The sequence below is a fragment of the Ursus maritimus genome, unplaced genomic scaffold (assembly GCF_017311325.1).
Source record: "Ursus maritimus isolate PB19 unplaced genomic scaffold, ASM1731132v1 scaffold_23, whole genome shotgun sequence".
Taxonomy (NCBI): Eukaryota; Metazoa; Chordata; class Mammalia; order Carnivora; family Ursidae; genus Ursus; species Ursus maritimus.
Genome location: NW_024424786.1, coordinates 13,537,531 through 13,550,830, shown reverse-complemented (window position 1 = coordinate 13,550,830; position 13,300 = coordinate 13,537,531). Strand labels below are relative to the sequence as shown.

Genomic DNA, 13,300 nt, shown 5'->3' with positions numbered 1-13,300 from the left:
ATATTCCACAAATAACAAATCTATCTTTTAATGAGCACTTACTACCTGCCAACCTCTGTATTAGGCATGATCCCATTTAATGAGTGCTCCGGAATACTGTGTATCTATTAACAATCAGGAAATAGAAAAATGTTTAAGTGTTTATAATATGTTCTTTCAAAATAACCTTTTTGATGTAGAATAATTTTAAATGTGTAGAAAATTTGCAAGGAAAGTACAGAGAATGCCCATACGCACTTCGGCCAGTTCCCTCCATTGCCTCTGATATTATCAAGGTATGTTTGTCAAAGCTGAGAAACCAACATTATCTGATGTTTTCATGTGCTGAGACTGGATTTATGTGTTTTGAGGATGGAGGAAGATCACAGACGTAAATTTCACCACATCCCCCCAGATGTTACATGATAGCCACAGACACCACTAGTGACATTAATCTTCATCAGTTTGTTGGTACAAAGTTTGCCAGGTATTTCTACTCTAAAGTTACTCATTTTTCCCTTTCCCTATTCTTTTCTGAAGTGAATTAAATCTAGCCCATCCTCAAGATAGGAGGCAGGTGTTAAGGTCTATATCCTGGAGAGGGAATATCTACTACATAAACTAGAATGTATTTTTTTTTATTATTATTTATTTGACAGAGAGAGAGAGACAGCCAGCGAGAGAGGGAACACAAGCAGGGGGAGTGGGAGAGGAAGAAGCAGGCTCATAGCGGAGGAGCCCGATGTGGGACTCGATCCCATAACGCTGGGATCACGCCCTGAGCCGAAGGCAGACGCTTAACCGCTGTGCCACCCAGGCGCCCCTAGAATGTATTTTTAAGTGATAAAAACATGCCACAGAATGCCTTGTCAGTATGATCCCAATTTTGCCTTCTTGTGCTCCTCTGCTTTTTCAGATGTCCAATAACTGTTAGCATTAGAAACCCCCACCAACAAAAATGTGATTACAAGGAAAATTGCAATCGACATGTTTTGATTGAAAACTTTGTACTGTAGAAGATACTTGTGTAGGAAAGCGTGGGTCTGTTTCTTTAGAAATGGGTTCACGTCCTGCTCATAAGAACAACAGTCACTATAGCTTTGATCCACAGTTTCTATTTCTATCAAATTGGTACCAGTGGGACTTCAAAGGGAACAGATAATTAGGACACGAAGAGCCTGGTTTTCCGGTTCCAGCCCAGTAATTTAAAACTCCCTAAACTGAGTCAGAGAGAGAGAGAGAGCGCTTGCCACAATTTTCATTGTGTAGAGAAGTCTCGGTTCTCCCATTTAAGCATGCCTCTTTCTTCTAGGGTGAATTTAGGACCCCTGAGCTCTGCCACATACGTATGATAAATGGGTTCGAAGAATGTCTGAGACAGAATAATTACTAAACTACAGAGGCAGGCATAGGCATAGATCACAGCTGCAAGATGAAATCTTCATTTTTATGGAGACCGAAAGACGTAAATTAACACGTACAAGGTCATATGATGTTGACTGTTGGTATGGAATTGAATGCCTTGGTCTCCTGCACTCCAATCCTTTGCTCTTGTACATAACGCCAAACATGATTTCTATTTACCCAATGTATTTGTTGCCTTGAAAGGCTGGCTTACCAAGGCATATTATTATGTGGAGAGGGAAAAAAAGAAGACCATTGGCTCATTCTCCACAATCGCAGGCCAAAGTGGGGAGGCTGAATGACAGGCAATTTATAATTTTGTTGAAATTGAGCCTTCATGACTTGGTGATTTATAGGGCAGAAAAAGGGATCCAACAGTTTTTGTGGGTCTGCCTTCCTCAAATAATGGTTCCTTTGATCAAAATCCAGTCCTTCAATACTCTAAAATTCATTTGGTAAGAGAGCCTATACTTAGAATGAGTAAAAGGGCATGGATGAGTATGTAGGACAACCAGGCTTTCATTCCCATTGCACCCCTCCAAAATCATATGACTGTGGACAACCCATAGCTGAGTGTCTTCACATATTTTTCTCATTTGCCCCTCCTGAGAACCTCATAAGATGGGTGTTGGTCTCTTCATTTGTAGATGATGAACCCCAGTGGCACATAGGACTATCAGATTCTGATACTCATGTTCCTTTCACAGGAGGTATGTTTACTCTAAATCCAATTTACATGTGCTAGTCAGCAACCATTCAGCAATCTCTTATCAAAGTCAATTTCCTTTACGTTCTTGGTTTTGCCTATATGCTATCCCCATGGTGACTGGAAAGCACAATGTTCAAAGTGCAGACTCTGATGCTAGGTTGGCCGAATCTGATTGATGACTTCATCAATTTATAAGTTTGTTTCTATACTTGTAGGCAAATTATATAACTTGCCTAAATTTCTGTTTCCTCATCTGCAAGATGAGTGTAATAATAGAATTTTTACATTAATACATGTAGAACAGTTAGCAACAATTGCTGGAAGGTGATGGCATATAGTAAGCACTCATTAAATATTAATCATTATTAACATTTTTATACAGATTTACTTAAAATATTTATGCGAGGTATTATACAGTATAATATGAGGAAAGGTCAGGATAGCCAGTTCATAAATGTTTTAAATAAAATTGCAGTACTTTTTGCTTTCTTTATAATGGTTACCATTATTTGTGTCAGGGATTTTATTTTATTTTTTATTTTTTAAAATATTTTATTTATTTATTTGACAGAGACAGAGAGAGGCAGAGAGTATAAAGGGGGTGAGGGGGGAATGGCAGAAGGAGAAGGAGAAGCAGAAGCAGGATCCCCGCTAAGCAGGGAACCTGATGGGGGGGCTTGATCCCAGGACCCTGATATCATGACCTGAGTCGAAGGCAAATGCTTAACCAGCTGAGCCACCCAGGCACCCCTGTGCCAGGGATTTTACATGCATGATCCAATTTTATCCACATCTCACCAATCCTACCAAGATAGCTATTCCTATCACAATCTACAAAAGACTTAGAGATATTAAAATCAGGCATTAGGGTGGGGCAGAATTAAAATGGAGACCGTCAAACTCCAAAGACACAATACTTATTACATAACATGGTTAAGTTCTTCTCTCGGGATTATTAACATCATCAAGAAAGGAAAGGGACTTCTTCATTTGTATTACCCCAGAGAGGCCTGGAATGGAGTACGTGTCAATAAATGCTTGTTGTATGACTGAATTCTGAAATGAAATGCTGTTGTATGTTCCATTATGTGTATTTATGTATACACTTCTAGAATTTCTAGGGTCTATCGCAAACCCACATTTTTCATTTCACCGATGGGTTTTTTCCAAAATAAATAATCTTTTGTTAGAAAATATGGCCATTATGTATTCCATATATATTGTGGAAAATATCTAGGATGGTTATGAAACATTTTTCCTGATACCAGTATTAGAACTATTCCCCTGGGGCTCCCAAAGAAGAAACATGACTTCCAATAATTTTACCCTTAAGAGTAAAAATATCCAATTAAACAAAATTATTGGTGACAGCAGTTTCTAAAATGGCATCAATATGCAAATCTACCTGCCTGTTCCTCACAGTTGAACACTCCTGATAAAAAGTAACCTTTGGGTGCCAAACTGAGTAGATGAAAGCCTTTTAGCAGATATAGTCATACTTCTGGGCTATGAGTGAAAACTCCAAGTTTGATTTGGGGACTTCCTCGAGGCCTGAAATTATGGAAGGTCTTCCACCTGTTTTTGCCTAAGGGGAAAATACCCGGGTGGCTGTGGAGACAGATCATTGACAACTATCAGCTACAATTTATAGAGTGCCTTCCAAAGTCTAGGGGTTGTGTTGTGTTATGCAAATTATCTCTTATCTGTAAACAATTTTGCAACCTAGGTATTACTACTGCTAGTTTACAGATGAGGAGACAGATATTCAGAGGGATTAATTTAAGGGCAACAAATTAATAGGTAGCAAGGTTAACAGGTGAGCTCAGGTTTCTATGATGTAGAGCATGTTATTCTTAGGAAGTTTTAGGTTTTCTCCATGTATTCCAATCAACTAGAAGGCTGTAGGGAGACGATATCAATGAGGACTCCATTAAGTTTGGGGGAACGTTTTAGATAGAGACTGGAAATACCTGTTTTCTCAGGGAAACTTTTCTTAGACTCTCTCTAAATTATGACCTCCTACTAATATTACCACATATTATATTGGATTTTACATTAGAATAATTAAAACAATTTTGAACTACAGAAGCAATAAACAACTGACCATTGAGACTGAACAGAGTCTAGAAATAGACATGTTTTTCAAGATGCAGAATATGATAAATCTTGAAATCTAATTTTGCTGAGTGATAAAAGATGTATTATTAATGAAATATGTGACTGCCAACTTGGGGGGGGGCAAGAATCTTGATTACTCTTTACATGAAAATAAACTTCCGATGCACCAAAGATATCAATATTTTATTTTATTTTATTTTTTAAGGATTTTTTATTTATTTATTTGGCAGAGATAGAGACAGCCAGCGAGAGAGGGAACACAAGCAGGGGGAGTGGGAGAGGAAGAAGCAGGCTCCCAGCGGAGGAGCCTGATGCGGGGCTCGATCCCAGAACGCTGGGATCACGCCCTGAGCCGAAGGCAGACGATTAACGACTGCACTACCCAGGCGCCCCAAAGATATCAATATTTTAAAAAAAATTAGTGGAAAGTACAAATGTGAGTTTTTTTAAAATTTCTAGAATGAAAACCACGTTTTTTGGCATGATATAAATGCCTGAAGTTACTAATAGCAGTGATATTTTAAATGAAAAATAAAAATTTTAAATTAAAAAAATTTATCAAAACAAAATTAAGACATACAAGAAAATGAAAAACCTATCTGCAGTAAATTTGAAAGATTAGAGCCTAATGTTATTAGTTTATAAATTTTTAGGACAGAGAATATAGTCTAATGGAAATGAACAAGAATAGCACATATACAGAGAAATAGAAAATATCCAACAAACATGAAAAATATTCTCCATCTCACTCATAATTAAAGGAGCTGAAATCAAAAGGAGATATCTTTTAGATGTTATATTGGTAAATTAAAATGTTTTTGTTGGGGAAAGTCTGAGGAAGTGGGCTCCTAGACTATAGGTAGGCGCTGGCACTTCGGAGGACCATATATCAGTCTCGGTGACAATATACAACCTGCCTAACCCTGTGATCTAGCAATACTAGACCTTTTGTTCCCATGACATACATATTTTAAATCAATAAAAAACTCTAAGACTTGGAAGATGCAGATCTATACCTTTATAGATTGGTGTTTCAAGTAAGATTTCTTTTGGACAAAGTTTCCCTGCTTGAAAGGAAACCTAGCATATTTAAAAGTTCAAAAACCCATAGAATAGATTATAATAATTCCTCCAAAATGAAAAATCTCTGGAGCTAAATTTCTGAGCTTTGTGAATGGAAGAAATGGGTTTGATAGAGAATTAAAGAGCTGAGGTCAGGATTTGGGGGTTTAACCTTTAAATTCATATCCTTTTTTTTGAAAGATGTAGTTCCTTTTCTTTCTGAACCCATAAGAACTGTCTACCAAAAGTGTGTCTTCAGCATGCCTGAAATTCCGTGTACCCACTTTCTCTCTCTCTTTCTCCTCCCACCTGCTTCCCTCCTATGGTCATTGGCCCATATCCACGCCCAATCCCATACCCACCCTTACAAGGTTACTTACTTCCTCCAGTCTCCACCGGTTAAAAAGTTTATTGTAATTTCCTGGGTGGCCTACAAATCTGTAAAAAGCCATTTTAATTCATTAGCATTTATGTGGGGTTGACTGAAGAACATCTACTAATGCATGGGTAGGTACACATAAATGTTCACTGGTGCATCTTGTCCCCAAACTGCGAAATTTGGCCATGCTTACACATCAAAGTACCTGACTTAAAAAGGAAAAAGTGGTTGTGAATTCAATTTTCACCCCCCAGTGGGTGAGAAAGTACAGACAAAACAACCGAAAGAAATTTTCCACTTTCACCTGCAAATCTTTAACGTTTTGTTGACCTAGCTAATGAATATTAATGTAATGTGCCGAATTGTTTAGTTTAACATTAGTATGTTTCCATGGCACTGGCTGGAGTGTTAAGCATAGTTTAATATGCTTCTTTTTCACACCGTGCAGCAAACATACAAAAAAATGTTAACGTGATAGGTAGGAGAAGTTTCCACAATAAGGGACTATAACCTAGGGTTACACAAAAATCATTTTCTTATTTAACAAAACCATTTCTGATGATCGGATAATCATAATCCAACCCAAGCATGGTACACTGGTTTTATCTTTTTTATGCCAACTTTAATTGGTAGTGGCAGCTGGAAGCACTGTACTTAGACGTCTTTTGGTGGAAAACACATGTGAAGACTGATGAGCAGTTTTCCAAGGCAGGGGACAAGAATTTGCCATCTCTATTAACAAACTGACAATGGAACTGTTGGCCGTATTTTTCACTCTGCAAAGATAATGTACATAAAGTCGACTTACCTCCCCAAAAAGAAAGCAATATAGAAGATAGAACTATTTAAATTAACAAACTGGAAGAGGAACATCTTCAAAGCAAAGCTGTTTTCCCACTCAGATTCTGTTCGAGGATATTCTAGAAGGAAAACAGGGTGTGTTTATAAAGAGGAGGTGAATAACAAGAAATACAGAGATAGAATCAGAAGCCCCACGTTCGTGTTCTGGTTCAGCCATTTGCTAGTTCTACGAGGCACTCGGTGTCTCTGAATTCTAGGGTCTGCATCTGCAAAATGTGAATGATAAATGTCGGCTGTACATACATAGTTGATAAAAGGATTCAATGGTAAAATCTTCAGACTTTCCCCATAGCTACAAAAATGGGATTTCTGTTATTAATAGTATATAAAGATTTTCAAGATTCTGTCTGCTATTGTCATTTGGAAGTAACCATGTACATTGGATCAGTCCTTCACTCAAAACTGTCTATGCTTGAATAAGGACCTAAATTATTTACAGAGTTCTTTGAAGAATGGATATTTTGTGCAGACTGAAGTAGAATGGTAAAGAGGAAAGAGGGCTACCTCAGTCCTAGGAGCTGGGCTCCTATTTCAACTTTTATACCTAATTTTCTGGTAATCTCAGATAGATCACTTCACATTTTTCTGCGATAGTTTTAACATTTATGAAACAAGGAGTTTAGACAAGATGATTTCAAGAACCTATCTACTCTCACATCTTATGTTTCTATGACTCTTAAAGCAAAGCAAAACAAAACAAAACAAAACAAAACAAAACAAAACAAAACGATGCAAGAGACTGAATTAAGATGGCAATGCGGACTGCAGCCTCTCCTCCCATGCAGTATCCAAATAATGACAGAAGATCTGTATGCACAGCTAATGTATATTCTCATATAATTAAAGAATTCAAGGAAGACATAAAACAGATGGGATCTGATTTAAGGAAAAGGTGGGCCAACATGTGTACATGATCCAGCCACAGAATAGGAGTAGGTCCTGGGGGATTCCAAGCCCAACTAGAAAATGTACGAGAAGTGACAGGCGTCTGTGGGGCATCCCCAAGGCTGACTGGTGGGTGGGCACTAGTGAGAGCATCCAGGAGAGCCCACATTCCTCCAGGGTTTTGGTGGGTTGTGTTTTCACATTTCATTCTAAATAGTCTGTAAATTTAGTGCAAAACTTATCTGGAAATGAGAATACAGATTTAAAATAATCCCCATTGTGTAGTTTGTTTTTGGATCTCCATTTCTAATTTTATTGCATCATAATCCACAAATGTTCCTGTGTGATTTCTGCTTGGGAGCAAAAAAGCTGGTTTCATTTGTGGTCAAATTACTTGGATATATTTCGTCTATGTATTAAGTGTTTAGAAAGAATATATATTTTTTTGTTAAGTAGACAGTTTATATATATAAAGAGAAGATTGTTAGTTATGATATTAAAATATTTTATATCCTGGCTGGTATTTGAGTGTGGATTAGTCAGGTTATTTTTGTTTTGTTTTGTTTTGTATTGTTTTGTTCGTATTTCTATCATGTTTTGCTTTCTATATTTTGAAGGTTTATAAAAAGATGTACAGAAATCATGACTGTTATACTGAACTGACAGAGTGTTTATCGGTATGATGTCTCTCCTTCCCACTCAAACAGATATTAAATTCTGGTTTGCCTAATACTATCATGGCGACATCTGATTTTACTGTTACTATTTTCTTGATATATGTGCTCTTGTTCCTGAATTGACTTCTGTTTGACAAAACTGAAAAATCACACAGAATACAATGCCATATATATTTATTATGTATGTATTTATAAATATTCAAATATTAAGCATATATATTTACATCTCTGCACACAATGTCATTATTTTAAACAAAATATTAATGTTTTTGTTAATTTAAATTAACAATCCACTAATTATTAATTAATAGTTATGAATCCATAGATACTATGTCATGAGTTATAGATGGAAAAATTTATAAAGATTTTATTTATTTATTTTAGAAAGCGAGAGATAGCACAAGCGGGAGGGGCAGAGGGAGAGGGCGAGAATTTCAAGCATACTCCATGCTAACCGTGGAGCCCTACACAGGGCTTGATCACAGGACCCTAAGATCATGATCTGAGCTGAAACTAAGAGTGGGACGTGTAACTGCGCCACTTAGGCACCCCTTAATTACAAATTTCTTAATGCTATTTTGCCTTTTAAATTGTGTACATGTAGTAACATATTTTGATAAAAATAAAAATTGGGGGACAACCCCAAAAAACTGAAAAGGTAGGAGGACAAAAGTACTCCCACGTAGGGAGAGCTAGGTTTGCTAATAATTTCAGAAGGAGATTTTGTAGCTACATACACTGCCTCTCTATAGTTATGCAATTTGCTCCAACTTCCCACGCATGTCTTCCATTTTGATTGACAATTTACATAACTGAAGTTGACATGAAAAATGCTAAAGTACGTGAAGCAACTACAGACTGATATGCCCCTATGTTATTCTTTTGTGAAGGAGCGAAGTAAAAACGGACTTACCTAAGTTGGTGAGAAGGTAAGCAATTTTTTCATAAGCCTGTAATGAGAGAACAAATAGCGAATGTTATTCTTCTCCTCGAGAAGAGGCTGCTATTTACACTATTCAAGGACACATCTAAAGTGTATGCTACATTTTTAATTAAGCAGAGCATGTTTTAAAACTTACTATGTGGTGCTTTACATATATACACACACTAAATGCATGTAATATAAACATGTTATAAATATGTGTGTATATACAGACACACTTGATTTCTGTAATAGTCTTTTGGGGTAGCTATCTTTATTTCCATTTTACAAATCAAGGAAATGGGACTTAAAAATTGTTTTGTAACAAAAGTCATTCAACTAATCAATGGCTGACATGGGATTTGGTCACTAAATTATATGTACTTCTTACTATGCTGGAAGGCTGAGTGGAAGTCTGAATTCTTTACTACTGACAGAGAATTTTCCAAACTAAGACGGACATAGTGTGATAGTTTGCATTCCTAAAGAACAGCATTGGTTTGGTGGTTGTTTAAAACAAGACTGTTTAAGTCAAATCTGTTGAATCTGTAAGTCAATCACATGCATGATAGTTTTATGGTAGCATTTTTCACATTCTGCCACCTTCTCCCCTGCCCCTACTACTCAACCCACCACTCATACAGACTAAAGGAAAGGAAATATATTTCACAAAATTCCAAGTAAACCTAGTTGGAAAAACAAATTTGCTACAGACAGAAAGACAGTATATGTTTGTGGGTATATGTGTGTGGATGTAAATATAACCAACCCCACAATTCAACAAATTATTCTTTATATTATAAATTCCAGCAACTCTACCTGTTGGCATGCAAAATTAAAAGGTAGGTATCTGGACACTCTAAAAGTTGTTCACCTTCCCTAACTGTTCTTTCAATAGAACTATCGTGATTATTCATCTTGGCCATGATTTAAACCTACTTCTTCCTCTAAAGAGTTATCTTGAGACAGAAAGAGACAGACATAGTCTCTATTTTAACTGAACTTAAAATCCAATGGCTAGAGACACATGACAAACAATTATGTAATTGGTCAGGAAAGGGAAAATACAGCAGGTTGTGTGCACAGAGAAGGGTGGTGGGCACAGAGTATTTATTTTATAGTGTGGTCGGAAAAGCCTCTCTGAGCGGGTAACATTGAGCATAGAGCTCATGCATGAAGTGAGGAAGGGAGCCAAGAAGAGATCTGAGCTCAGTACCGTGGAGACGCAGAAACAGGAAGTGCAAATGCCCTGAGACCAGATGTGCTTGGTGTGTTTGATGAAGGGCAAGGCAGTTGGAGGATCAGGAGTGGAGGCAGTAAAAGAGCAAGGTAGTAAGAGATGAGTGAGAAATATCTCAGAGGGAAACAGGTTTTCACGGCCTGGTAGTCCATGGTAAGGTCTTTAGAATTCATTCTGAGCTGAGAAGTCATCATCTTCCTCCTACTAATGCTTTGTTTTGGGGTGTTACACAGAACTCTGTTAGGGGAAAATGAGAATGAGACAGGGAAAGGGCAAGGTTGCTGTGAAGGGGCCACTCGACTTAGTGCTCATCATCTCTGTATCAGAGCCTTACAATCTAATTTGTACTGTAAAAATGAGCTCAAAACAGAGTTTTGCAGAATCAAAGATAGACTGCTCTTTCTCAGTAATCTACCTTTCTTAATTTCTAGAAACCATGGATATAAACATGAGCAAACTAAACAAATACTTTTCTAAAAAGTGAGTCCTCTTATTAGATGAGTCATTTGGCATTACCTCTTTTCCATGTTAAGATGTATGGTCCAACCCTTTGATCACCCTATTACACAATGACCTATTTGCATTGTAATTGGTAACCCAGGGTTAAGAAAGTTAGGAACATTTGAGGTCTTCAGTGGTCAGGCCCATGAAAGAAACATAGGAATGTATGTTCTCGAATCTAGAGATGGAAACAAATTACTAATGTGAAAGAGTTCAGAACCAGCATGGAGTACTTTAAATGTAGTTGGAGCTCCTATTTTTTGGTTATAGGGTACACAAGGTACATGGATTTTAAAATAAGAAGAGGAGGGGCACCTGGGAGGCTCCGTCAGTTAAGTGCCTGCCTTTGGCTCAGGTCATGATCTCAGGGTTCTGAGATTGAGCCCTACATTGGACCCCACTCAGTGGGGAGTCTGCTTCTCCCTCTGCCCATCCCCCTCTCGTGTTCTCTCTCAATCTCAAATAAATAAATAAATTTTTTTTAAAAATGAGAAGAGGAATACCAAAAGGAGTTCATTTTTTTTTTTTTAAACTCATTTTAGAGAAGGCAGGAGAGGCAGAGGGAGAGAATTTTCAAGCAGACTCCCAGCTGAGCACAGAGCCCAATGCCAGCTCAATCTCATGGCCCATGAGATCAAGACCTGAGCCGAAACGCTTAACACACTGAGCCAACCAGGTGTCCCACGAGTTCATTCTTTTGTTGACAATGTTGAAGCGGTTTAATTGGCTTAATCCCAGAAATTTCAAACTGCAGGAGTACTTCTGTGATGTTTCTGTTTTTTCTTTAAAATTACACAGTAATCATGAGACCAGACAGCTGTCATGCTACTGTAACCTATTCTTTAATTAAGGTTTGACTATCAAGCAACAAGGATATATTGTATTCTTGTATGTGTTTGTGTATTTTTGTATATTTGTATATACAAATTGTATATTTTTAAATCATGTATTTTTAAATTTCGTCAAAATCTTCTTGGAAATATTACCTGACATTAACTATGCTGTTCACAGCACCTTTAAGTAGTATAGCATTTTCAGGGACAGCAACATAAAGGAAAAAAAGGATGGGATTAGTGAAGAGTAATTCTTATTTTCAAATTCTGTAGAATTTTAGCTATATGTCTGGTAAGAGGTGTTAAAAAATAAATTGGAGTTTTAATCATTGTTAAATTATTTGTGATTTTTCTTTGAAAATGTAGTTTCTTATCTTCGCTATGTATCAAATTCACCTCAGATCTCTTAAATCAGTGATTTCCTAATGCTATTTTAGGGACTGACGGGATTAGAATCACTTGGAGAATATTTTTGAATGTTTTGTTTCATGTACAGATTTCCCAGCTCCACAAAGGGCATTCTGAATGGGACTCAGAGATCTGTAGTTTTTCAAATGTTCCAGGTGATTTGAAGCATAGTAAGAATAATAAATGATCTTTAAGTTACTTTCATGATCTGTAAAATGGACTTGTAATCAAATTTTCATTATTTTCACCTGTATTTTTATCCCAAATTGAATATTTATTTCGGGATGCCATGATCCATTTGTTTTGAAAGCTTAGAGGATGCATGTTCTTTAATTATTAGTTTGAAAAATCACAAGTACTGCAAATGTGAAAGACGCTGAAAATAGAATTCCAGCAACAAAAATAATTTTGAACGATTATTCAAGAGGCTAAGATCTGTGCATTGTGAATAGTATTCAAGATGCTAGGAAAATTGGAGAATAAAATATTTAAAATTTATTTGAAGAATATATTCTAAATGTCTTTTAGACATAGGCAAAGACCTGGAGACACAAAAGTGAGGAGACCCTGTTGTCAGGAGCTTACACCCTGAGAGTGGGAGACAAGGTATGCCCCAAGCACTGTAACAGAAGAGCATTCACAAGACAGAGTGTTTCATTCCATCAGCGGAGTCCGATAAGGAGGGAGACTAGGCATGTCCAAGCACCTAGTGAGAAGAATAAACACAAAGAAGAGACTATTCCATTCTACATATGGGATTGAGAAAAAAACTTTATGGAGCAAGGGATCCTTTACTGGAATTTTCAAAGATAAAGAAATAGCCTGCAAGGAGATAAAAGGAAAAAAAGGTGAATAGAGGAAGCACTGTGAACCAAGTGACAGAGCTGTGAAAAAGCAGAATGCCAGGGAGCAAGCAAAAGGGATTTTGTAGGCTGGAGTGCAGAGTGTGAGAGGGAGGGAGGGAGATCCAACTTTAAACAAGATGAAAAAGGAAAACTGGCTTTAAATAACAGGAGGCCTCCGTGCCTTGCTAATGAATTTAGAATTTATACCAGAGGCAATGGGAACCCATTAAGCACTTTCAAGTACAAAATAAAATGATCAAATCTGAGGTTTAGAAAGATCCTTTTTTTTAAAAGATTTTTTAAATTTATTTGAGAGGGAGAGAGAGAAGGAGCAGGAGGGGCAGAGGGAGAGGAGAGAATCTCGAGCAGACTCCCCACTAAGCGCAGAGCCCGACTGGGGGCTTGATTCCATGACCCTGAGATCATGACCTGAGCCCAAATCGAAAGTGGCACGCTTAACCGACTGAGCCACCCAGG

At 37.3% G+C, this 13,300-nt stretch overlaps 1 protein-coding gene across 1 annotated transcript in view; it reads right to left on the bottom strand.

Annotated features, from left to right (window-relative positions):
* Nucleotides 1-13,300, bottom strand: part of ANO3 (anoctamin 3) — a 385,842-nt gene that overhangs the window by 18,677 nt on the left and 353,865 nt on the right. The window contains exons 19-21 of the mRNA XM_040638905.1: nt 8,988-9,024; nt 6,460-6,571; nt 5,653-5,710 (exon numbers count right to left, since the gene is read on the bottom strand). Of these exons, the coding sequence (XP_040494839.1) occupies nt 5,653-5,710; nt 6,460-6,571; nt 8,988-9,024 (207 nt within the window). The remainder of the gene's footprint in view (nt 1-5,652; nt 5,711-6,459; nt 6,572-8,987; nt 9,025-13,300) is intronic.